Source organism: Crinia signifera, chromosome 6 (genome assembly GCF_055691185.1).
Source record: "Crinia signifera chromosome 6, ASM5569118v1, whole genome shotgun sequence".
Taxonomy (NCBI): Eukaryota; Metazoa; Chordata; class Amphibia; order Anura; family Myobatrachidae; genus Crinia; species Crinia signifera.
In genome coordinates, this window is record NC_139222.1 from 12,026,142 (window position 1) to 12,053,328 (window position 27,187).

At 48.2% G+C, this 27,187-nt stretch overlaps 1 protein-coding gene and 1 long non-coding RNA gene across 2 annotated transcripts in view; one reads left to right on the top strand and one right to left on the bottom strand.

Annotated features, from left to right (window-relative positions):
• Positions 1-27,187, top strand: part of LOC146009954 (uncharacterized) — a 32,985-nt gene that overhangs the window by 441 nt on the left and 5,357 nt on the right. Inside the window, exons 2-3 of the mRNA XM_083150631.1 lie at positions 289-369; positions 1,853-1,964. Of these exons, the coding sequence (XP_083006757.1) occupies positions 349-369; positions 1,853-1,964 (133 nt within the window). The 5' untranslated portion in view covers positions 289-348. The remainder of the gene's footprint in view (positions 1-288; positions 370-1,852; positions 1,965-27,187) is intronic.
• On the bottom strand, positions 4,767-10,837 carry LOC146009994 (uncharacterized). The gene is made up of 2 exons (XR_014444711.1): positions 10,421-10,837; positions 4,767-5,263 (listed from the first exon to the last, which is right to left on the bottom strand). It is a non-coding gene; the product is annotated as an uncharacterized LOC146009994 (long non-coding RNA).

Here is a 27,187-nt window from a genome sequence, read left to right on the forward strand (position 1 = left end):
ATGTAGTTTGTGTACAATAACTTGTTTACATTTATGTCCTGTAATTTGGGGTAATTATTGGTACATACGTTATTAATCCTAATGGGGGTATCTGTGGTATTATTACATCCTCACTGGACGCTAGCGCCGGCCATATTCCCTCTACCCTACTACAGAATGCAGCGTGGGGGCGTCGTGTTCCCGGTATTAGGGGACTTTGTGCTGCTTATTGTCACTTTATGCACATTGTGCTACGGCTCCGTTCTTTTGCTTCCGTTTACATGTGTGTTTATTCTCCCCTATTGGCAGAGGGATTACGCTGCGAGACGCCCACAGAGACGTTACACAGAGGACTGTAGAGGCGCCATCATGGAAACAGTAATATACAAGGTCAGAGGTCACTTGTGACATCACTCTTATCTCTATTACTGACACAGGGACCTGACTGGGGAGGAGAGGGGGTCTGGGAGCGTCACAGTGACATCACTCTTATCTCTATTACTGACACAGGGACCTGACGGGAGGTGAGGGGGTCTGGGAGCGTCACAGTGACATCACTCTTATCTCTATTACTGACACAGGGACCTGACGGGAGGTGAGGGGGTCTGGGAGCGTCACAGTGACATCACTCTTATCTCTATTACTAACACAGGGACCTGACTGGGGAGGTGAGGGAGTCTGGGAGCGTCACAGTGACATCACTCTTATCTCTATCACTGACACAGGGACCTGACTGGAGAGGTGAGGGGGTCTGGGAGCATCACAGTGACATCACTCTAATCTCTATTACTGACACAGGGACCTGACCGGGGAGGTGAGGGGGTCTGGGAGCGTCACAGTGACATCACTCTTATCTCTATCACTGACACAGGGACCTGACTGGGGAGGTGAGGGGGTCTGGGAGTGTCACAGTGACACTCCTATCTCTATTACTGACACAGGGATGTTGGTTGCCCATAGCAATATCCCTTGTGAACTCCCATTTTAGTACGTTTCTCCCCAAGACTGTACAGTGTCCACCTGCATCACCAATGCATTGCTGACGGTTGTTTGTTTTCATCATCCAAATTAGCCTAAAGGATAATAGAATATTCCCCTTACAGATGAGTAAAGGGAAGGCTGTATGATGAGGAGGGATAGGAGGCACCAGGGAGACAAGGATAACACTACGGGACATGTTAGCAGGGGCAAGCAGAGGACCCACGAGACATCCCAGATGGCTGAATCAAAGGCTCACTGGGACCTGGACCGATGTTGGGAGGTCACGCACTAGATCTAGGTCACGCTACACGTCGTCCACTCCACCTGACATCACATATCAGAGAGTCAGGGTCCCCGGGGTCTGTTGGTGGTGGATGATGGAAGGTCCGGTAGTAAAACTGCCACTGATCCCCTTACAAGGAATCACGCTGATGGATATATGGCGGTCATGTAGGTCCTCCACGCCGATGGCCATACTCCGGGGGAATATAATCCCGAGGTGACAGCGCTCCCCGGGGCAGGTGTCTACCACAGGGGAACACAGGCATGTGATCCCCGGTGCTGTAGCTGGGATAGGACCGAGGGTGGCAGCAGGTAGGACCTAGGCCTAAGTAATAACCAGACACAGGGAAATACCATCTCTTCCCCAATCTGCAAACCAATGTCCCCTGTACTAAAGCCTGTACATAGTAATTATGTGTAACATAGACCCGTGTTATGTGCACAGATCATACATGACATTGCACATGTATCACATAGATAGAGATTAGCTCCCATCACACACCAGTGACTTCCTGCTGTACAGCGGCTGTGTGCGTCTTACTGATAGACTTCTGTGTATTCTGCATTACTGACCATTACTCCTGTATCTCATTGTATTGTGGGGTAATAGGAGGAAGCTCTGACTAATATTAAAGAGGAGAACCTAGAAGGAGAAGAGGAGACGTATGTGAGGGGAGATCAGCCGTGTAAGGAGGAGGAGATCCCTACAGGTATCAGCACAGGTGAGTGGTATAAGGGGAGTGGTATAGTACCAGCCAATCAGATCCTAGCTGCCATGTTATGGGCTGTGTTTGATAAATGACAGGAGCTGATTGGTTGCTTTCTAAGGCTTAGTACATCTGCCCCTACGTACACATGAGTTGTATATGTTCAGTCACTACATCAGTCTCTTGTCCCGCCCCCTCCTCTGTCACTGACCTAATCTCTTACCCCGCCCCCTCCTCTGTCACTGCCCCATATCTCTTATCCCGCCCCCTCCTCTGTCACTGCCCTAATCTCTTATCCCGCCCCCTCCTCTGTCACTGCCCTAATCTCTTATCCCGCCCCCTCCTCTGTCACTGCCCTAATCTCTTATCCCGCCCCCTCCTCTGTCACTGCCCCTAATCTCTTATCCCGCCCCCTCCTCTGTCACTGCCCCTAATCTCTTATCCCGCCCCCTCCTCTGTCACTGCCTGAAGAGAATCGATCATACGCCGATGTATCGATTGTCTGATCTATTAATTACCTTATTTGACCTCAGTGTGAAGACCCCTTAGAGCTCCGTGAGAGTGCAACCTCATATGATATGACCAGTAACGATGACCACAGATACAAGGTTGAACTCTGATTTAATGATGACGAAAACAACATATTTATACACAACAAACGACGCTGGTTCAATTACATGATTGGTTAATATTTGGTGCAGAGGTAGGGCAATAGCAGTGTCTTTGTGGGGTGGCTTATACATCGCCTTGTGTAGTATTCGTTAGTTATGAGAAAGCACAGAATGTACAGTGTCTAAGGAAAGTAACAAAGTTTATGATAGCAGCGAGTACTGGAAAAGAGCCAGGATATAACCACCTTGAAATCAGCAGGGACAGACATAGAGAAACAAGATGGCTGATTAACCCTTCAATGAAAACAAGATGGCTGATTAACCCTTCAATCCCCTCTTAGAATCAATGTCCTTTTTAGACAATTTGATTCTTGTAGATGGCATCTTGTTTGGTACGATGGATTTTAACATATTCACTATAATCTTCTGGTGAGGGAAGGCTTTTGGCGAGATCAGTGTACATAGCAGGTGTTACATTATCCAGGTACTTGGAACCAATCTTCTTACATATGGGAAAGACACAATATCCTACTATCATAAGTACAATAATTATAATGAGAATAAACATGCCTATTTGTGTTAGTTAGTGCGTGTTTCCAATCGTTTAGCCATCCAAACCAGCTACTCCAGGGGTCCGTGACACCTGAGTTCTTCTTGAGTTCGATGGATAAATCTTCTAGATGTTTAATAGCTAGGGTAGTTTTCCCATTAGGACCTGTGTTGTCTGGGATATAAGTACAGCATCCATCAATCTTACCTATGTACACACAGGTTCCTCCTTTCTCGGCAAGCATCATATCTAAAGCCATACAATTCTGAAATGTCATTTGTGATGTAACTTCCAACTGTTCAGCAATACCTTTCAAAGCGTCCCTAGTATCATTAACGAAGCGCTGTTGATTATAATATATGTAATTTATCCAGTTCACATTTTTATTGATGGTTACCTGGGGAAACAGGGACTCGAAGCCGGCAGCGACCTCATCACGAGCCTTAAATTCTTTAGGAACTCCCCGGGGAACACCAATAGTGTCTATGTATATGTGTGGATCGAAGCTTTCCTTTGGAGCTTCTCTTTTGTTTCTGGAGTTTGTGTTAGGTTTATCTGTGGGAGGAGGCTCAGGCAAATCGGCTGGGAGAATGTGTATGGGCATAATGATCTTTGCCAGGGCACACTCTCCTTTCCAAGGATTATCCAGCTTTGTCCTGAGTCTCATGTCTCCACAAATAAAATAAATATCTCCCAAAGATTTCTTCATGGTGGGTATGGTGATATGTCTTCTTTCAGCACAATACCCATCAGGAAACAATTTCAATTGTACAACATTTTGATCAGTACTATTAGAGAAATAACAAGTGTAATTACCGGGGTAAATAGTTATAGTACTACCAGGGTTGGTATTCTTTGTCATAATGGGGTATTCCTTTTTCCATTGTTCACATTTGGCTTCTTCTATTACAGTGTCAGTGTATAAACTAAAAAAGCATTTATCCTGTTCAGGTGGTATGTGTATGGGTACAGTACCTAAATGGGGTCTGGACTTTCCACACACATAGCAATCAGTTTGATTAACCTTGCGGGCATTATTCTTCATCCATTCTAACCAATAGTTTACATCAGAGAAACCTGTTTCCATAGACATGGTATCTTCATACGTGGGATTATTAATGGCTAACATATCATTAAAAGTAGTGACATGTGGTTTAAGGAATGATGGTGGTGTTTTAGGTTTTACAGTGGCTTTGAGGGCGGTGTATTCTGGGTTATCGTACATGTCCTTTAAATGGAATTTTCCTCTTGGGCCCCCGTTTTCCCCTGATTGATATTTACCCAAGACATACAGTCCGGCATCACCGGGGGCCGGGTTTTCTAAGTTAATGATAAATTGGCCATTGCAGGTGCCCTTTTTTCGTAGGGACATACGGGCTAGTAAGGATCGACCATTGGACCATTTATGGATGCCAACATCGGGGTAATATCCCCAGTCTTGGCTGATATCAAAGGCAGTGGTATCTGCTCTAGTGTTCCACCCAACAGCCCCCCATGAGTTGCAAGAATCTCCCCAGTAAGTACTAGTGACACAGATATATACGTGACTTACAGCGTGTGGTGTGTGTTGGATGTTACACAGCCAGGGCAGCGGTGGTTCTTCTCGATTCCCGCCTTGATTGTTTGAACAAGATACAATATCACAATAAGAAAATATGAAAGTAGCAACAGTTGTACTAGAAGAATTATACCAGAAGGTAAAACGTCCATCATTCTGAGTAATATCAACTTCAGCAAAACAGTTATAAAGAACAAGCCCGAATAAAATCACTAGGGCTAAGGTGGGGGGAGTCATATCCTGTAGCGTCGTCCTCGGCTTCAGAATGTTGTACCCCTGATTCCTCATCACCTCCAGCCGGCAGGTCTTCTCCAAGTTGGAGGTCAGAGCCACTGGCTCCCGTTATTACCTCTCTCGTCCCGTCTGTGTCAGTCTCGGGATCGGTGTCGACCTCTGTGTTGACGTGTGGTGGAGGTGGAATTTTCTTCACTCTGGATGCATGGATCCACGTTGGTCCTTCGTCGGTGAGGACAGCCGTCCTGGTAACCGCGACCACTTCTGTTTCTGGACCGTAGGTGAAATCTCCGGGGTGCTTGTTTCTCGGCAACACTTTCACTACGACCTTGTCTCCAACCCTGAATGGGTGAGTGGGTATCTGTGGATGAGAAGGATTCTTAAAGATAACATTTTGTTCAACTTCATTAAGTTTCTGTATTAGGGATCTGACATACTCTTCTCTTATTATTTCTAAGTCTCCTTCTGTGGTAACTAAAGGGTTCTTTGCCCAGGGAGTGGGGAAAGGTCTGCCCATTAGTATTTCAAAGGGGGAGTAACCTAGAGTCTTTTGTGGAGTCATTCTCTGTGGGTGATATGGAATGTGAAACTTCCATTCTATTTGCAGTGCTTTGACTAGTTCTGCTGTGACTTTGGCTGTGAAGGCTGAACCTTTATCGCTATTGATTCGGAGCGGGCATCCTCAGCGCGGAATGATCTCTCGCGTGAGTATGCGGGCTACTGTTTTTGCATCTTCTGATTTAGTGGCATATGCTTCTGGCCACCGAGAAAACATGTCGACAATGACCAGGGCATATTCCTGTCTTCCTGCATTATTGATATGTGTAAAATCGATTTGCAGGTGAGTGAATGGAGTGGTTGGGTATTCTAGGTGCTGGTGTCTTGCTTTGTCTGGGTTATTTGGGTTGTTTCTGAGACATATTATACATCTACTGATGTATTGTTTAATGAGATCTTTTGCATTAGTAATGTAGAAATCATTGGAGAGGAGTAAAGTAGTTGTTACTATATTATGGTGTCCTACTCCGTGGTAGTGTGCTATGAACAATGATGCACTGGTTTGGGGTATACATGGTTTCCCCTCTTTGCAGATTAATCCAGTCCGTGGATTCTTCTGCAGTATTGGATATGTCCAATCTGATAGATCTGAATTAGAGGCAGCAGCCTGTAATTCTGTCAGTAGGTATGTATCATCTAACGAAGGAGGCGAGATGACAGCAAGAGTGAGGTTATATGTTGCTATAGTGGCAGCACGTTTAGCAGCGGTATCAGCAAGAGCGTTGCCTTTGCTGATATCATCCTTTCCTCCAGTGTGTGCTTTACAATGAAGGATGGCAATTTGAGATGGTAATGTAATGGCGTGTAAGAGATCTGTGATGAGTTGCGCATGTGATATGCCTTTCCCATCAGCGCCAGTGAAGCCTCGGCGTTGCCAGATCATACCATGATCATGAACAACTCCGTAAACGTATTTGGAGTCTGTGTAAATTGTGACAGGTTTGTCTTTGTAAATGTGACAAGCTCGAGTGAGTGCAATGAGTTCTGCAGCTTGTGCTGACTGTAAGGGGACTGTCTTTGCTTCAAGGGTGGTGTTTGGAAGTTTAACCACTGCATATCCTGCCTGGTACGTGTTGTCATTGGGACGGCTGCAGGAGCCGTCAACAAATATTATGTCGGCATCGGGGATAGGCACAGTCGACATGTCTTGTCTGGGTGAAGTTTCTGAGTCAATTGTCAGAGTACAGTCATGTTGAGGCGGCGCCTCGTCGTCAGGTCCTTTAAGACCTAAAAGTGCGTTTAGTACAGGGACAGGTCCTTCTGTGTTTGTTGCGTATTTTACAGTGAGAGAAGGGTTCCCTAGTAGGAGTACTTCATAGCCGCTGAGTCTTTGGGCAGACATGTGTTGTGTGTGTAGACCTTTAAGGATGGAGAGGACATTATGTGTGGTATGTAACACAGTAGGATGTCCTAATGTAAGTGATGTGGACATCTCAACAACCATTGCACAGGCAGCCAGTGCTCGAAGACAAGCTGGCATTCCTTGCACAGTGACAGGCATTACCTTTGAGAAGAATGCGACTGGGCGCATTTTGCCTCCATGAAGTTGGGTCAGTACACCCGCCATAGTTGTACATGTGTCCCTTGCAAACAAGTGAAATGATAACATATAGTCCGGGAGACCAAGCGCGGGACTCTGTACTAACATTTCTTTCAATTTTTTAAATGCAGAATACATTTCATCTGACCATTGTATAACCTTGGGTTTGTCTTTGAGTGTGCATTGTCTCAAGATATTATCATAGTAGGAACAATCAGAGATCCACTGTCTGCAGTAACTTACCATACCCAAGAAAGACAACATATCCTTCTGGGTAGTTGGGGTGACCAGGCCCAATACAGACTGTATGCGTTGTGGACTGATTTTTCTTTCTCCCTCAGAGAGTACAAAACCCAGGTAATTGACATGCGTTTTACACCATTGCAATTTTTCTCTTGACACTTTGTGTCCACATTCTGCTAACCAGTTTAACAATGAGATTCCATCTAACCGGCTGGTCTCCTCGGTGACACTACAGAGAAGCAGATCATCTGCATACTGTAGCAGGACAGAACTATGGGGGGGGTGCCATGGAGCCAATGTGGCTTGGAGGATTATGCTATAGACCACTGGAGAGTCAATATAGCCTTGGGGTAAACGACACCAGGTTAATTGTTTACCTTCAAATGAAAAAGTAAAGAGTAATTGGGTCTCTGTGTCTATAGGAATGCTAAAGATGCGTTTTTCAAATCTATGACATTAAAGTGGGTTGCGTTTGCAGGGATTGCTGAGATGAGTGAATTGATGTCAGGTACTATGGGTGCAATAGGAACAATGAGATCATTTACTTTTCTCAAGTCTTGTACGAATCTAACAGAGCCATCGGCCTTAGCAACAGGGTTGATAGGTGTCGAGTAAGGTGAGACAATGTACCTGAGTATGCCTTGTTCGAGGAAGTCATGTATCATAGGTCTAAGACCTTCAATCTTTTCTGGTGAGAGTGGATATTGTCTGCAAAACACGGGTTGTGTATCTGGTTTGAGCTTGGCTTTGTATGGTGTACAGGGTATGAAGCCAGTGTCATAAGGGCCAATGGCCCAAATTCTATCATCAATTTGATCAAGTGAGTTGTCCAGAGTATTTTGTAGTGACACAAAGTGTGGGGAGGTGACTTGGAGCTCACTCCCTTGTGGAGAGGGTGAGATGGAGATGTGGAATTTACTAAACAAGTCACGGCCCAGTAAGTTAACAGGACATTCTGGGATGATCCTGAATTGGTGTATCCCTAAGTGTTTTCCCTTGTCAGAGCGTATGATAACTGGGTCAGTCAGGTATGTGTCAGTGGGTATCCCGTTGATTCCCATTGAAGGAGTAGTCTTTTGCAGTTCACCATCATAGTTAAGAGAACACAAAACACTGGTTGTTGCCCCACTGTCTACTAGAAAGGACAGTTTTTTTTATCATCAACATATAATGTGATGAGGGGTGAATCTTCCCAATGAGTAGTGAACTGTGCAAAAGATGGGATACCCTCCTCCGGGCCCCGTCAATGTGCAGGGTCAGACCAGTCCACTCTGAAACGTACATGGTCTTGAACTGATGTTGAGTGTGGTCTGTATGGTCCCTGTTGGGGTCTGGGAATGTAAGGTTGTTGTGGTTTCTGGGGAGGGAGTGGACAGTCCCTAGCCCAGTGTGTATTCCGGCCACAGTTGAAACAAGTTGTTTGTCTTGGTACTGCACCAGTATTGTTGTAATCTCTGTTGTATGGAGGCGCACGGGGTGTTGGACCCTGAGGGGGTCTATATGGTCTTTTCTGGTTATTTTGTGGGATCCCCCTATTTGGTCTATTTGGTGGGCCTCTGTTATTATTTTGGAAGTTGTGAGTAGAAGTGACGACAGTCTTCTTCATATCAAAACATCCAGCAGATTCTTTTTCATATAAGTGCTCACTAAATTCAGTGAGTTTGTCAGATGTCCAGGTAGAGACATTCTGTTTGACTGGCGTGGAAATGGAGGGGTGTAGGTTATTGGTAAAGGTGGAAATGAGTAAAGGGAATATTTCAAGAAATAGTCCCGTTTCCTCAGTCCAGCATCTTTTAAATCTCTTCCAAAATTCAGTGACTGTAGGTTTCTATTTTCATGAAACTGCAATAGGCAGCGATGTTCAGTGTTAGGGAGAGAGAGGCCAATACTGCAGCTCCCCCCTCAGACCCCCCTCTTCCAGCAAAGACACAGAAGCCCAGCAGGAATCCGCCGTACACCCTGAGAGCTCAATAGAAAATAGATCTTTCAAAGCTGAACTGGTGTACGGTGATTTCATTCCACATGTCAGTTATCTCCTGTGCTTTGTTAAGGGGATAATCTGCAGCTGTTTACTATATTGCAGGGATCGGGGTATTAATACTGGGGACTTGATTCCAGTCCCATCTATTATATTGTCCACCTCATGGATTAACAAGGTAATAATTTGTGGGCAACATACTCCTTACATATTTCACTAGGTAATGGGGGTGGATAGACTGTTTTATTCTTACTATTATTTCCACCCATGTCGGGGTATGATTGTGTATCAATATTTCTGACTATGAATGGGAGCGTGGAAAGTTCTTAATACTCAGACCAGGGGCACCGTCTTCAGTCAGGCAGGTCGGGACCTGTGGCAGCAGACTGTGAGGGTTGGTCTTTATCTGAATATTATATGAACTATATTTCCTCTAGATACATCCCATTAAATATAAAAGTACAAAATGTTAGTGAAACAACAGACCGTCTACGTGACGGTGGACAGAGTCTTGTTGTTATGTTGCTGAGAACTGTATGTGAAGCCTCACGTTGCGTTACTCCGAGAAGGAGAGCATAAAGTCCGCAAGTCTGTTGGCATACAGTAGTCAGATTAGACAAATGGTGAAGTTATTGTGCGTGAACTTACCAGCCGCACGGTTTACAAGGAAATACAGATATCACGAGTGTGTATACTCACCAATCACACAGGGATATTGAATGAAAAAAAAACTTATACTTTAAGACAATACAATAAAGACAATTGGCCAATAAAGAATGGGCGTTCAAAGTGAGGTACTATTTAGACTAAAGACCCCAGGTCTCCTTCGTACTCCAAGTACGGCATCTGATCCCAGATCAGGTTATGTGCACAAAAATAGAAGACTTTAACTTCTATGATAGAAGACTCTAACTTCTATATAAGACATTCAACATACCCCAGGCATGGTGTCACAGGTTCGAAGACTTTAACTTCTATGATAGAAGACTCTAACTTCTATATAAGACATTCAACATACCCCAGGCATGGTGTCACAGGTTCAGGATCGAGTATGTCCGTAACCTCACAACAGATTCAGGCAGACTGTAAAATCTTTATGACATCTGTGTAGGAATGGACCTCGCATCCCGGTGGCCGAGCCCCCACTTGAAGAGAATCGATCATACGCCGATGTATCGATTGTCTGATCTATTAATTACCTTATTTGACCTCAGTGTGAAGACCCCTTAGAGCTCCGTGAGAGTGCAACCTCATATGATATGACCAGTAACGATGACCACAGATACAAGGTTGAACTCTGATTTAATGATGACGAAAACAACATATTTATACACAACAAACGACGCTGGTTCAATTACATGATTGGTTAATATTTGGTGCAGAGGTAGGGCAATAGCAGTGTCTTTGTGGGGTGGCTTATACATCGCCTTGTGTAGTATTCGTTAGTTATGAGAAAGCACAGAATGTACAGTGTCTAAGGAAAGTAACAAAGTTTATGATAGCAGCGAGTACTGGAAAAGAGCCAGGATATAACCACCTTGAAATCAGCAGGGACAGACATAGAGAAACAAGATGGCTGATTAACCCTTCAATGAAAACAAGATGGCTGATTAACCCTTCACTGCCCCTAATCTCTTATCCCGCCCCCTCCTCTGTCACTGCCTCTAATCTCTTATCCCGCCCCCTCCTCTGTCACTGGCCTAATCTCTTATCCCGCCCCCTCCTCTGTCACTGCCCCTAATCTCTTATCCCGCCCCCTCCTCTGTCACTGCCCCTAATCTCTTATCCCGCCCCCTCCTCTGTCACTGCCCCTAATCTTTTTTCTCCTTCGGGAGACATCAGGGGCCACAGCGTTACAGTGGGTAGTAAGGAGATGGGAGAGCACCAGCACCCTAGAGGTTAAACTTGAACTGCCTCCCAGGCAGTCGGGCTCCTCCCCTCCTCTACCCCGCCTCCAGGCCAGGAAGCTCAGTTTTTTCGGGTGCTGGCAGGAGCCAGATACACCTACTAGAGGGGCTGCTATTTTAGCAGCCTAAATTCATTTTTATATTTTATTTTTATTTTACACTGACTGCTGTCAGTGACAGAGCAGCAGCACTGGGGGTCTGTAAAGACCCCTGTGCTGCAGGCTCCATCACCCGGGTCCGGAGCTGCATCGCCACTCATGGGTGGGGACCTGCAGCGGCCCCAGGGCACTGGGGAGCATACAGCCACCACCGGACGCCGGGGACCACAAGTGCAGGGCAAGGCGCTCCCCGCCGGGAGCGCATGCGAGTAGCGCAACGAGGCGCACATAGCGGCTGTTCCAGCCGGCGAGGGGGTCCGCCGGCTGTGGCTAGCAAGCGGTCGGCCGGTTTGCCGCCAGTCCCGCTGGACCACCAGGGTAACTTGTTTGTGGACAGCAGCGCACGGTATGCGGGACCGCCCGGCGCGCGCCGGATCCCCACCATTTTACCAGCGCTGCATGAGGACTCAATCCCTGGTGGCCATTTGCTAGCAGGGGGAGAAGGCTCCCCCCCACATCAGCCTCTCCACCCGGGGACAGTAGGCAGGGAACTGTGTTTATAACACAGAGAGTTCCCGCCACTGACATCCCTTCCTGCCTGCTACATGTGAGAAGGGACACGGGGGAGCTCACAGCCACCCGAAGGTCCACTTCTTCACTGCCAGGTCATTTGGGCAAGTCCCCCCTGTACCCCTCCTTCGGGACACTGTACAGTATAGTGCTCCAGCCAGCCTTTGTTGCTGCATAGCCATTGTGCCATTATTGCATTGCATTCTGCTATGCTTGCCTGCATTGTATTACAGCATGTGTAGAGGGACACAGAGAGCTTATTGGCCAGTCTGGTGTTCCACTCTTTCACTGCCGGGCACCTGACCAGTCTCCCCTGTACCTCAGTCTCCTCAAAAACAGGAGTCAGGTTACAGACAGAGTTCATGCCCTAGTCGGCTATTGCAGCTGCAGAGCTCAGCCTCAGTGCAAAGTTGCAACAATGTATGGGTATATTAACATATGCCTAGTACAAGCAATGTACGACTAATACAAGCTTCCTGTGTACTGTATATAGCCTTAACACTATCACTGCCTGTCAGACTGTTGGCTGTACCATATAGGCCTATGCCTAATACAGGTCGGGTATCCCGTATCCGAATTTATTCCAAAAACCGTGTTTTTTTGGAATAATTCAAATTTTTTTTGTTTCCCCCCCCCCCCCCGCCTGGGAACTTACGCAAAGCACTCCTGGGACCGCTGGAGATGCCGGAGACGGTGCTGGTGGCCTGCCTTGGACGCCGGAGGACTCCATGGACGCCGAGGGACCATCGGTGGACCCACCAGGGGCAGGTAAGTATAGCTAAAAAAAAAATATTCCAAAAACCGGAATATTCCCTTATCCGGAATGCTCGTGGTCCCGAGCATTTCGGATAAGGGATACTCAACCTGTACAAACAATATTTGCCTAGTACATGCCTTGTACACACAGGTATGCTGTGTTATCGGCACCATATAGGCTGCCTGCCTATATCATTGCAATATGTGCTTAGTACAAGCTTACTGGGTACTGTGCGTAGCTTTCACAGGTATGATGTGTTGGTGGTGCCATATAGGCGTCCTGCCTATTTTATGGCATTGTTTGCCTTGTATGCTTGCTGTATATTGTGTACTGTATTAACACTATTCCTGCTTGTCAAAAGTATGTTGTGTTCACGGTGCCTTTAGCTGCCGGTTCACAGTGCAATAATACTGCAATACCTTCCAGGGGAGTCCCTGGGGCTCCGGCGCTGATGTCTGGTACATCCTGTGATGCTGGCCTAGGCCCCCATGACTGAGTAAAGCTTATACGCAAGCTGCTACAATGCGTGGGCGAAGCCTACAGCTACAGCCTCCTCTCAGGAGCCTGCTTGGCCCAAGTTCTTTACTCAGTTGACGGTGCAGCTAGTAGACAAAGCTCTCATCTACACCGCCCCTGCAGCCTTGGACTAGCATTATCCTCAGGGTGGAACCCCCTTGAGTGGGTGCTTCCCTGTCCATCCTTGGCGGGTGTGGCCCCACGCACAGGGGAAGCGTTCTGTACACACAGTCCTCCATCAGGAGAGACAGAAGTGAGGACACCTAGAATTAGGATTGTCTAGAGGGGGCCGTCGACGACGGTATTGTCGATGGGGGGGCCTGTGATGAGGTCAATCCAACTCCTCGTTTTGAGGTGCCGGCCTTCATCTCAGCTATCTAAGAGGTCCTTGCCCTAAATGACCCCGCTGAGTCGCCTACACCTTTGGGAACCTCCTTAGGTGTACTCTGGGTTTCTTCCGTAAATCAGTATACTCGACAAGTTATCCGTTGGGAAGTTTATCTTGCCATAAGCGGTTTCCCTTCCTTTTACCCACTTCCACAGGAGGATAGAGTCCCCTGGGAGACAGTCCCTAAGGTGGACGCACTCCTGCCCCAGGTGTCTGCTTAGGTGGCTATGGCCTTAGTTACGTGAGCAACTCCTCTTGCAGCGGACAGGTGTCTGGGGAAAACCTGTTGCCTTCTATTAAGTATCAGGTGACACTTTACCATGGGGGTGGCGGCTCTGGGCTGCACACACCTACTGGGGTCTGCGCTCTTGGAAGGCCCGAACTCAAAAACCCTTTTGAGGGTTCCTTCTTATTCGGGCCAGAGCCATTAGATACTGTTTGGCAGCGGATATCCCTTCTGGGGGATTGCCATCTGCCCTACAGTCCAGGATCAGCCATCTCTTCTCCCCCTGGCGGGTGTCTGTGCATGCCTGCATGGGGGGGCCCTACGGTTTGTGGTGTCGGCCTTTGCATTGGCAAAATAGGCTGTTCCATTCCTCTACATGGGAGGACTCTCTCCAGGGGGTTGGGACCCTACCACAATATCCGGCCCCAGAAGTTCACACAACAGTGCCTCTCTCTCTTTCAGGGTGGCTTCGGGGCGGAACTTCACTACGTGGATGGCCTTTCGGGATCCACCAGTGGACACTCTTTACCACGGAGGCTAGTCTCCATGTTTAGGGGGAGGTCATTTGTCAAAGGTCATTCCAGGGTATCTGGACCACTCTGTAGGCCCAGCTCTCCATCATCGTCCTCGAACTGAGGACAGTCTTCCGGGCTCTCCGCCTGGCGGAACCCTGACTTAAGGATCGCCCAGTGCAGGTTCAGTCGGACATTGCGACACGGGTGGCTTATGTTAACCACCAAGGTGGCACTCGCTGTCAGCCAGCAATGACAGAACCATCCTGCATCTTTTATGGGCTAAAGAAGAGGATCCCTGTTCTTTCTGCGATCTTTATCCTTGGAGCCCTATCTTGGGTAACGGTCTTCCTCGGCCATCAGACCCTTGATGCCGGCTACTTGACTCCATAAGGAGGTGTTTCAAATGCTGGTACCATGGTGGAGCCTAACCGAGGTGGCCTTGTTGCCCTCTCGCTATAACCACATATCTCCACTGGGCGGGTCCGGGTCTTATGACCTGGGGGGGCTTGCCTGGTGGAAGCCCTGTCCGCCCCGTGGCCGTCCACACTGATGGCGCATTTCCGCCATTCTTACTCCTCTTGCGAATGACTCGCAACCTTATGCCGGAGGATGGCACGTTGATGGCGCATTTCCACCATACTCACTCCTCTTGCGAATTACTCGCAAGCGGATGCCGGAGGAGGACACGTTGATCCTGGTTGCTCCACCGTGGCCCAGACGGATCTGGGTTTTGGATCTGCAGCCCCTGTCAGTAGCTCCTCCTATTCGCTTACCCCTATGCATAGGCCTGCTCTCTCAGGGTCCACGTCTAATTCTTGGCCTTGAGGCACCTGGCATTGACTGGGGGGCTGTTGAGACCTCCGGGTTAAAGACCCAGGGGCTTTCACTCAAGAGTGATCCCCACCATGCTCAAGGCGAGGAAACCTTCCTAGACGGGGGTGTACCATCGCATATGGAGGGCTTATCTTTCCTGGTGTCAAGCTCTACGCTACAAATTCCGGGACTTACTACCTGGCTTAGGGTTCTGTCCTTTTTGCAGAAGGGCCTGGAGGCTGGGTTGCATTTATCATCTTTAAAGGTTCAGATTTCGGCCTTGTACATCTGGTTCTGTCGACGGGTGGCCCTGTCAACGGATGTCTGCACATTCCTGCAGGGTGTCTTGCATATCCAGCCTCCCTTTGTTACCCAGTTGCCCCATGGGATCTCTCTAGTCCTGTCTGCTTCAGGGCCCACCTTTTGTGGCCTTTGCGGTAGGTGAACCGGTGTTGACTCGCCTGGAAGATCATTTTCTTCTACGATCCCCATGGCAGCCATTACCTAGGGATTTCATCCCACATCCTTGAGTTAGACAGGTTACTTTTTTCCTCGGGAACCTCCCCCTCTGGTATAAATCCCAGCTCCTCCCTCTCCTGAGTGTCTTTTTTTCCTGTCTCCTTGTTAGTTTGAGATAGGTAGTGTTATTTTTTTTCCTGGCTTACCTCATTAGAAGGGTTCACTCTGGTGGGAAGCAGCATGGAAGTGTGGCCCCTTTGGGGTGTCTGTTCATGTATATCCATGGTGGTGAAGCAGGCTGGGCTGTAAGACTTCAGGAGGTAAATGCTCTATTGTATGGGCGCCAAGAGCCGGGGTCCGGCCGGTATCTGGAGACGCTAGTACAGCGTGAGACCACAGGACGCGGCTAGAGAGCAGCGTGGTGCTGGACTCCATTTCCCAGCGGTCAGTGGGGCATCGCACGTGGACGGTGCGGTAAGACTATGCGCAACGTCACTTCCGGCCGCGGCAGCAGGGAGCCGGGACTACAGGTTCCAGGAGGCTGTGCGCGGCGGCAGGGGCTTCTGGTAGCGCGCTCTGCTGATTCTAGGCGGCTATTTAAACGGCAGCTAGACGCTGCTGTTCTAGGAGGTGAATGGCAGTCGGATTCTATACTGAGCTGGTCTGAGGCATCTGAAGACACGGTAAGACCTCCTGTCGGAGGCATGTGCAGGCATAGGTCTGCGGAAGCGGCATTTTATGCAATTATTGGTGTGGTGTATATATATTGATATATACTAATGCTATTATATGCTCATTAGGTGTGTATAGATGGATCTGCCTTCCCCCCCCCCCCCCCCAGGACTGATAGTGCCCCTGTGAGGTGAGCCATAGTATTTTTTGCCGCACTATAGGGTAGTGTTTTTATTTATAGTATAGTGATAGAAATCTTCTTCTTTCTTCTTAGTGTGCCTGTTGTAGTTCCTAAGAAGAAAACTGGGAAGAAGAAGCATATCAACCTTAATTGCATGGCTTGTGATAAATTATTTGAAGGGTCACAAGAGAAGACTTTATGTGAAGATTGTGATGTTCAGTCTACACCAGTGGATAGTCATAAGAAAATGTTAAGGGATCTGATGGACTGGATGAGGCAGTCGTTTGTATCTAAGGAGGAATTCAGTCAGTCACCGGGCCAGAAGAGGTCTAGGACACAGGCGGAGTTTGAAACCGTGTCATCTGAAGAGGAGTTTGAGGTAGTAGCGGATTCAGAAGAAGAACCAGGGGAAGTTAAAGAAGAGAATAGAGTCTTTAACTTCGAGATTGTAGAAAATGTATTGAAGAATATTTATAAAACAATGAACTATAAAGAAGAGGTAGTTCAGGCGGAAGGAGAAGATTTATTGTTTGAGGACAGGTCTAAGAAGACTAAATAAATATTTCCCAGTACATCAAGTTATGAAGACTCTGATATCATAAGAGTGGGTGAATGTTAAAAAGAAACAAGGAAAGTTATTTTGCATTGACCGTATGTATCCTGTGAAAGATGATCTGTTTTTACAATGGTGCGGACTACCGAAAGTAGATGCTGCGGTTGCAGAGATAACCTCTCGGACAACCATTCCACTGGAGGATGGTGCCTCCTTTAAGGACCCTATGGATAGGAGAATGGAGGGGTCTCTGAGAAAGTTACACTTGTCGGCAGCAGTATCCTTAAAGGCCAGTGTTTCTATTGCTTCAGTAGTTAGAGCCTTGAGGCTATGGTGTACTACGCTTCATTCTGATATTGGAGTTGGAACTTCTAGACAGTATATTCTTAAGAAATTAGAAACTGTTCAAAAAGCGATAGAATTTTTGTGTGAAGCATCCCTAGATGTCACGTCATTTTCCGCCAGATCAATGGCAGCGGGTGTAGCAACCAGAAGAGCGCTCTGGCTGAGATCTTGGTCGGCGGATGCACACTCGAAAAATAGACTGGTGTCACTCCCCTTTGAAGGGTCGTTTCTGTTTGGCTCAAAGTTAGATGCTCTCATACACAGACTAACAGGAGGGAAATCCTTAAAGTTACCACAAGAAAAGAAGTTTAAATATCCAGTTTCTTCTTTTTCAGCGAAGCAGACGTATAGAGAAGGGAAGGCATATAGGCCAGGAAGACCGTATTCGCAAAGAGGAGCGTTTGGCACTTCTAGAAGATTTTTTCGTTCCAATTTCAAGCGGGGAGCAAGACAATGACAGTCAGAGTCACCCATCAGTAGGAGCACGTCTTCTTCAGTTTGCAAGCATTTGGGAGGCTTCAATACAAGACAGATGGGTGAGAAATATAATACTAGAAGGTTACAAGATAGAATTTGTACAAGTACCGAGAGAAAGTCATTATTCGATCAAGGATGCCTACGGCGGTTTTGGAGAGAAAGGAGCTACTAAAGATTGTGAAGCAGTTGATAGACATCAAAGCAGTAGAAAGAGTTCCGTTCCATCAACAGAAGAAGGGGTTCTATTCCAGCCTGTTCTTGGTGGAGAAGGCGACAGGGGGGTACAGGACCATTATAGACCTAAGAAGACTAAATCGCTTTATAGAACTAAAGAAGTTCAGAATGGAAACGCTAAGGACAATTACAGCGGGCATAAAGAAGGGAAGTTTCATGGTCTCCTTTGACCTGAAGGACGCATACTATCATATACCAATACATCTCTCGCATCGACAGTTTCTAAGATTTTGTATCCAGGGGGAACACTTCCAGTTTACGTGCCTTCCATTCGGACTCACAACATCCCCAAGAGTGTTTACAAAGGTGCTGGTAACACTAATTGCGAATCTAAGAAGAACAGGGATTCAACTTTGGCCGTACCTTGACGACATTCTTATTGCAGCGTTGTCAAGAGAGAAAGTTCTGAGAGACCTGGATACAGTAATGAGCATGCTTCAGGAGCACGGGTGGTTAATAAACCTTCCCAAGAGTCAATTAATACCAACTCAGGAGATAAAATTTCTAGGAGTAATCATCGATGCAAAGAACTTCAAATTGCAACTATCGAAGGAGAGATGTACAAAGATTATTTCTCTGGCAAAGGACCTCACTGTAAGGACAACGGTTCCATTGAAGAAATGTCTACAACTTTTGGAAATGATGTCCTCTACAATTGGGGTTGTGCCTTGGGCACAGTGGAAAATGAGGTCACTACAATGGGCCGTGCTCTTGGTAGCTATTACCTCCGCCAGGAGAGTGAGTGAAATCCAAGCACCAAGGGGCGGAAGAGCCATACCTGAAGATTATGCCGGATAGGATTGTACTAAGAACCAATCCTCACTTCTTACCTAAGGTTGTCTCGGCGTTTCACCTTAATCAGGAGATCACGTTGCCGTCATTTTACCCAAATCCTGAAAATAAGGAGGAGGAATTATGGCACAACTTGGACGTGGTAAGAAGTATTACTACGTATTTGGACAGATCAAGAGAGATCAGAAAGTCCAAAAATTTATTTGTGATCCCAGAAGGGACAAGAAGTGGTCTTCCTCCAACAAAACAAACCATCTCGAGGTGGATAAGAGAACTGATAACGTTCGTATATAAGAGAGAAAATAAGGAAGTTCCTCCCATTATTAAGGCACACTCCACCAGGGCAATAGCGACTTCGTGGGCTTGGAAGGCGAAAGCTTCTATCAAAGATATATGTGATGCAGCGACTTGGTCCTCAGTACACACATTTACCAACCACTATGAGCTTGACGTATCTCAACCGCAATTTGGGGTGCAAGTCCTGCAAGGAGTCCTTGATGATTAAAAAATTAGTGAATTCAATCTATATTGGGTCCCTCCCTTATTTGTTCATATGCTTTGGTATTTCCCTAGGTAATGGCTGCCATGGGGATTGTAGAAGAAAACATCGGATTATGCTTACCGATAATTCCTTTTCTTCCTAGAGATCCCATGGCAGCCATCAAGTTGCCCTCCCTTGTTGTCTCTTTTTTCCTAGGAACCTTAAAAGAAGGAGACACTCGAAAAGACACTCAGGAGAGGGAGGAGCTGGGATTTATACCAGAGGGGGAGGTTCCCGAGGAAAAAAGTAAACTGTCTAACTCAAGGATGTGGGATGAAATCCCTAGGTAATGGCTGCCATGGGATCTCTAGGAAGAAAAGGAATTATCGGTAAGTATAATCCGATGTTTTCTTGTCTACAGTATGTGCGCCGTTCTGGGCCATTGCACTAGTTAGACTCTCTCTCTCTTTGTACTCCTATGGCTTTCAGATGAGAGGGTGGCCTGCCTCTACGCAAACTACTGCCCGCTGGATTCGCTCTGGCAGGCATATTTGGGAGCCTCCCTCCCGGTTCCGGTGGGGATTTGGGCACATTCCGTTAGGTTTGTGGGGGTGTCCTGGGCTGTTAGGGGCGGTGCTACAGTTGAACAAGCTTGCAGGGCGGCGACTTGGTTGTCCGCCAATACTGTCTTGCGTTTTTGACATGTTTGCCTCCCAGGACTCGGCCAGAGTGTGTTGGCTGCGGCACAGGCGCGTCCCCACCCATAGGTGGCTGCTTTAGGACGTCCCACTGTAACGCTGTGGCCCCTGATGTCTCCCGAAGGAGAAAATGAGATTTATGTCTTACCTGGTAAATCTCTTTCTTCGAGGACATCAGGGGCCACAGGGATCCCTCCCTGCCGCGCCTGCTTTACTTCCGTTACAGTTAAGTTATGATTATGTTATATTATCCCTCGGTTGAGGGTACTAACATCATGTTTCAGAATGTGTTTCTGTGCGGTGCTTCTCTTCCTTCTCTCTTGTCTCCTGTCTTGGCTTGTTAAAAAAACTGAGCTTCGCCTGGAGGCGGGGTAGAGGAGGGGAGGAGCCCGGCTGCCTGGGAGGCAGTTCAAGTTTAACCTGTAGGGTGCTGGTGCTCTCTCCCACTACCCACTGTAACGCTGTGGCCCCTGATGTCCTCGAAGAAAGAGATTTACCAGGCAAGACATAAATCTCATTATCCCGCCCCCTCCTCTGTCACTGCCCTAATCTCATTATCCCGCCCCCTCCTCTGTCACTGCCCTAATCTCTTATCCCTCCCCCTCCTCTGTCACTGCCCTAATCTCTTATCCCGCCCCCTCCTCTGTCACTGCCCTAATCTCTTATCCCGCCCCCTCCTCTGTCACTGCCCTAATCTCTTATCCCGCCCCCTCCTCTGTCACTGCCCTAATCTCTTATCCCTGCCCCCCCTCCTCTGCCCACTGGCCTAATCTCATCCCGCCCCCTCCTCTGCCCACTGCCCTAATCTCTTATCCCGCCCCCTCCTCTGTCACTGCCCTAATATCTTATCCCGCCCCCTCCTCTGTCACTGCCCTAATATCTTATCCCGCCCCCCCCCTCTGTCACTGCCCTAATCTCTTATCCCGCCCCCTTCTCTGTCACTGCCCCTGATCTCTTACCCCGCCCCCTCCTCTGTCACTGCCCCTGATCTCTTACCCGCCCCCCTCCTCTGTCACTGCCCCTGATCTCTTACCCCGCCCCCCTCCTCTGTCACTGCCCCTGATCTCTTACCTCGCCCCCCTCCTCTGTCAGTAGGAATAAGGGAGACGTATCTGCCTGAGAGCTGTAGTGTACTGTATATTATTGTATATTCTGCATATTAGTCGTAGCGCAGACACAACTATAATCCGCTGTCATTGTATTAGAGATAGTTGGCTGCAAATAACTGCACAGGAATTGGTACATTACACACCAGTGTCACAGAGGAAGCACAACAGACCTCACCGAGGGGAATTAGATGCACCCGCTGCCTCGGAGCCCTTCTTGCACAGACTCACACTCACACACATCTAGAAGTGTCGCACACCCCAGTGATCAGTGCACACCAGCAATGTCATGTGTTACCTCAATGTGGTTTTACTTGTGCAGACATCACATCCAACCAGACCATCTGCAACCTGCCACTTCCTCCCCCCCTACCGACTCTGACATCCTTCTCCCATGTATCTGGTAAGGAAGTCATGGGCTTCATCCACCCCCCCCCCCCCCCCCAACCAGCTCCCCATCTAACTCTATACCCACCAGTTTGGACATGTATCAGACTGTCGGGCAAAATGGTGATTACCTACGAGACCTTGCAGTATGCTTGGTTCCACTCAGAGTTTTCAGGGGAACATCCTACGGAGTTGGTCTGGGGATCGAAGTCCATGAAGCAGGAGTGTCTGACGTTGTCTCGGGAGACTTGTCTTTCCCACCAGTGGTGGTTGGATCTGGACATGCTCCTGATGGCCTGGTCTCTGGTAGTTGTGATGCCGACCTTAATCACATGGATTCTGGTGCAGTAAAAATTCATCTCAGGCTTCAGGGTCTCTGGTTACCAGAGAAGTCTCTTCTGGAGGCAGAAAAACGTTTAACAGGTTTGCGGGTTCAGAGTAAGCCCGACAATGCCACACGGGTGGCATACGTAAACCTCCAGGGAGGGACTAGCAGCTGGGCAGCAATGCTCGAGGTGTCCCAGATCTTGAGGTGGGTGAAATCCCATGTGCCGTCTGCCATTTTCTTTCCGGGGATCTGGAATGTAGAGGCGGATTTCCTGAGCAGGACTCCGTTACTGGAAGGGGAGTGGTCCATGCACCCGTGGTCGTTCAGAACCTGGTGGAGCGCTGGGGGTTGCCAGAGGTGGATCTGATGGCTTCCCGGCAGAATTGTCAGGTTCCACGGTTCTGTTCCAGAGTTAGAGATCCCAGAGCTTGGGACGGTTCCCTGGGTGTTCAGGATGGAGAATATTCCCTCCATTTTCCATGATAGCGAGAGTGCTGAAACTTAGTAGTCTCCGTTTTTTTTTATTGGTCCGGATTGGCAAAGGTCTTGGTACTCGGACATTCTCAGGTTGTCAGCAGCTCCGGGTTGGCGTCTTCCTCTGAGACCAGACTTGTTATGACAGGGTCTGTTTTTGCATCAGGACTTTGCTTGCTTGGCTTTGACAGTGTGGCTTTTGAGACCAACTTGTTGAGAAAGAAGTGTTTTTCGGAGGCCATAGTCCAGACTGTTACGGACTTGGAAGACTGTTTCTTCCACCAACTATCATAGGGTGTGGAAGAAATATATTCAGTGGTGTGAGCGCCAAAAGGTTCATACTTCCTGTTTTAAGCTGTCTAAAGTACTGGAGTTCCTTCAGGATGGCTTTTACAGTGGGGTTGAGTCTCAAATCTTGGAAGGTTCAGATTTCGGCCTTGTCTTTTTTCGTTTAGAAATGTGTGGCTTTTACCAGAGGTACAGACATTTTTGCAGGGCATGGTTTTTATGTATATATATATATGTATGTGACCAAAAGAAATCCGGCACTCCCACTGTAGGTCGAGTATGGCTCCGGTGCCTTCCCAGGGGGATCACCCCAAATATACAGCACAATAGCTCACCAAAGCAGGGGCGTCGTTCTTTATACAAAAAAGATATGAACAATCCAACAATTGTTTCGAGCCTACAATACGTGCCTTCGGGATTGAAAAATGCCCGATCCCGGGATTGGCTTTCCTAATGCAAAAACCCGCCCGCATATTTAATTACAGGTACGGCCGGGCGGATGCAGCCTGGGTGGGTGCCATGATGCAGCCTGGGCGGGTGATGGTACGGGGGTCAGCCTCGGTGGGTGGGCGGTCTCAGAGGCGGCGGGAGGTCAGCGCGGCGGGAGGTCAGCGCGTCAGGCTGTCGTGTGGCCTGCGCAGCGTGACCTCTGACGTCGTCACGCTGCGCAGAGCCGCACTGCCCGGGATGGGAGAAGCACAAGCTCAGACGCTGGCCGGCATTAGACTGCGCATGAGCAGTGTAATCATGAAATCCCGGGTTTGAACACTCCAATCCCGGGATTGAAATCCCGGCGTTTTAGGGACCAAATCCCGGGATCCCACCGATCCGGATCCCGGGATTGGCGACCCTAGCAGTGTGGCAAGATGTTGAATCCATTGAGCTTCACACCTCAGGAGCTGCGAGGAGTGATTGTTCCTGCAGGCAGAGGCAGCCACATTGTCGGTGATAATATACCTTTATGGGGTGTACACAAGTTGCAATTTACCCTTCAATTTTGACTATATAGTCAAAATTGAATCGGTAACGCATAGAATGGTGATTGAACCATGTTTTTAAGCTCCCGTTTCGATGCCGATGCTGATCAGCTGATCGAAAAGCCAAATAGACTATGACTATATAGTGCACAATGCATGTACTACTATTACTATTGTCTACTATTGTAAAGTGTTACGGAATCTGCTGCGCTATATAAGACAATGTAATGGAATCTGCTGCGCTATATGAAGCTGTAACGGAATCTGCTGCTCTATATAAGACGCTGTAACGGAATCTGCTGCGCTATATAAGATGCTGTAACGGAATCTGCTGCGCTATATAAGACGCTGTAACGGAATCTGCTGCGCTATACAAGACGCTGTAACGGAATCTGCTGCGCTATACAAGACGCTGTAACGGAATCTGCTGCGCTATACAAGACGCTGTAACGGAATCTGCTGCGCTATACAAGACGCTGTAACGGAATCTGCTGCGCTATACAAGACGCTGTAACGGAATCTGCTGCCCTATACAAGACGCTGTAACGGAATCTGCTGCCCTATACAAGACGCTGTAACGGAATCTGCTGCCCTATATAAGACGCTGTAACGGAATCTGCTGCCCTATAGAAGACGCTGTAACGGAATCTGCTGCCCTATAGAAGACGCTGTAACGGAATCTGCTGCCCTATACAAGACGCTGTAACGGAATCTGCTGCCCTATACAAGACGCTGTAACGGAATCTGCTGCGCTATACAAGACGCTGTAACGGAATCTGCTGCGCTATACAAGACGCTGTAACGGAATCTGCTGCGCTATACAAGACGCTGTAACGGAATCTGCTGCGCTATACAAGACGCTGTAACGGAATCTGCTGCGCTATACAAGACGCTGTAACGGAATCTGCTGCGCTATACAAGACGCTGTAACGGAATCTGCTGCGCTATACAAGACGCTGTAACGGAATCTGCTGCGCTATACAAGACGCTGTAACGGAATCTGCTGCGCTATACAAGACGCTGTAACGGAATCTGCTGCGCTATACAAGACGCTGTAACGGAATCTGCTGCGCTATACAAGACGCTGTAACGGAATCTGCTGCGCTATACAAGACGCTGTAACGGAATCTGCTGCGCTATACAAGACGCTGTAACGGAATCTGCTGCGCTATACAAGACGCTGTAACGGAATCTGCTGCGCTATACAAGACGCTGTAACGGAATCTGCTGCGCTATACAAGACGCTGTAACGGAATCTGCTGCGCTATACAAGACGCTGTAACGGAATCTGCTGCGCTATATAAGACGCTGTAACGGAATCTATATAAGACGCTGTAACGGAATCTGCTGCGCTATACAAGACGCTGTAACGGAATCTGCTGCGCTATACAAGACGCTGTAACGGAATCTGCTGCGCTATACAAGACGCTGTAACGGAATCTGCTGCGCTATACAAGACGCTGTAACGGAATCTGCTGCGCTATACAAGACGCTGTAACGGAATCTATATAAGACGCTGTAACGGAATCTGCTGCGCTATAAAGGACGCTGTAACGGAATCTATATAAGACGCTGTAACGGAATCTGCTGCGCTATAAAGGACGCTGTAACGGAATCTGCTGCGCTATAAAGGACGCTGTAACGGAATCTGCTGCGCTATAAAGGACGCTGTAACGGAATCTGCTGCGCTATACAAGACGCTGTAACGGAATCTGCTGCGCTATACAAGACGCTGTAACGGAATCAGCTGCGCTATACAAGACGCTGTAACGGAATCTGCTGCGCTATACAAGACGCTGTAACGGAATCTGCTGCGCTATACAAGACGCTGTAACAGAATCTGCTGCGCTATACAAGACGCTGTAACGGAATCTGCTGCGCTATATAAGACGCTGTAACGGAATCTATATAAGACGCTGTAACGGAATCTGCTGCGCTATAAAGGACGCTGTAACGGAATCTGCTGCGCTATAAAGGACGCTGTAACGGAATCTATATAAGACGCTGTAACGGAATCTGCTGCGCTATAAAGGACGCTGTAACGGAATCTGCTGCGCTATAAAGGACGCTGTAACGGAATCTGCTGCGCTATACAAGACGCTGTAACGGAATCAGCTGCGCTATACAAGACGCTGTAACGGAATCTGCTGCGCTATACAAGACGCTGTAACGGAATCTGCTGCGCTATACAAGACGCTGTAACGGAATCTGCTGCGCTATACAAGACGCTGTAACGGAATCTGCTGCGCTATACAAGACGCTGTAACGGAATCTGCTGCGCTATACAAGACGCTGTAACGGAATCTGCTGCGCTATACAAGACGCTGTAACGGAATCTGCTGCGCTATACAAGACGCTGTAACGGAATCTGCTGCGCTATACAAGACGCTGTAACGGAATCTGCTGCGCTATACAAGACGCTGTAACGGAATCTGCTGCGCTATACAAGACGCTGTAACGGAATCTGCTGCGCTATACAAGACGCTGTAACGGAATCTGCTGCGCTATACAAGACGCTGTAACGGAATCTATATAAGACGCTGTAAAGGAATCTGCCGCGCTATATAAGACGCTGTAACGGAATCTGCCGCGCTATATAAGGCGCTGTAACGGAATCTGCCGCGCTATATAAGGCGCTGTAACGGAATCTGCCGCGCTATATAAGGCGCTGTAACGGAATCTGCCGCGCTATATAAGGCGTTGTAACGGAATCTGCTGCTCTATATAAGGCGCTGTAAATATATAAATGTAGATAGTATGAATTGAGAGCATAGCAATCGAATCGTAGTGGAATAGCATAGGAATCTCACCGTGTACGCACCATTCGAGTGGCCGCACTGTGACCCGTCGGCATGAAATGACGGGCCACCATCTAGGCACCCTGCTCTTTTCTCAATGTCCAGTTTAATTCGTGACCTGTGGGCAGCTATCCGCTGGCGTAGGTGGCTGTGGCACTGCTTTTTCTACGACTGGTAATGTAAAGACCGTACTGTTTCTTACATCGCAACATCTTCTGCACAGCACCTTACGTTTGGGTCCTGCTTGTTCAGCCTGCAACATTGATGCCTTTGAACCCGCTCCCAGTGAGTGCTGAGGTCAGCACCTTAAGATGCGCTTGTTCATCTGTATAGACCCCTTGCTACAAACGGGCACTTGCATAAACGACATTTGGACCCTGCACCCCTGTAAAGATGGCCGCTGCAGCAAAGGAGACAGCCGCTAGAGGCGCAGAAGTACTTCTAGCATGTCTTCTCTGTGATGGCGGCACAGACTCTGCGCCTCTGCGATGCTGCTCCCTCCCGCTGCCGCGCAGGTACAGTGGTGGAAGGTGGGAGTGAGATTAACTACAGGGGGAAAACTGGAAGAAAGGAGAGAGGCACAGGGGTGAGAGGTACACAAAGACACTGCAGCCAGACACGCCTGAAATTCTGATCCCTCACCTTATTGTACAGGATGAGGACAGTCGGACAGGCCGCCTTCACGGAGCTTTGTGGTGTGCTGCTCGGCCTGGCTCTGATGTGCGGGTACGGCTGAGTGTGGCAGCTGCTGCAGGACAAGGGCCTTCATGACATCATATGCAAAACGTCTCCCCGCCCGCAGGAGGAGCCAAGTATGTGGCGCAGGGAGGAGGAGGACTAGAAGAGCCTTCCGCTGCGCCGCCATGAGAGTTCAACTGGATACACTATATGCCGATGTCTGCATTCTTGTCACAGGTGACTGGTAC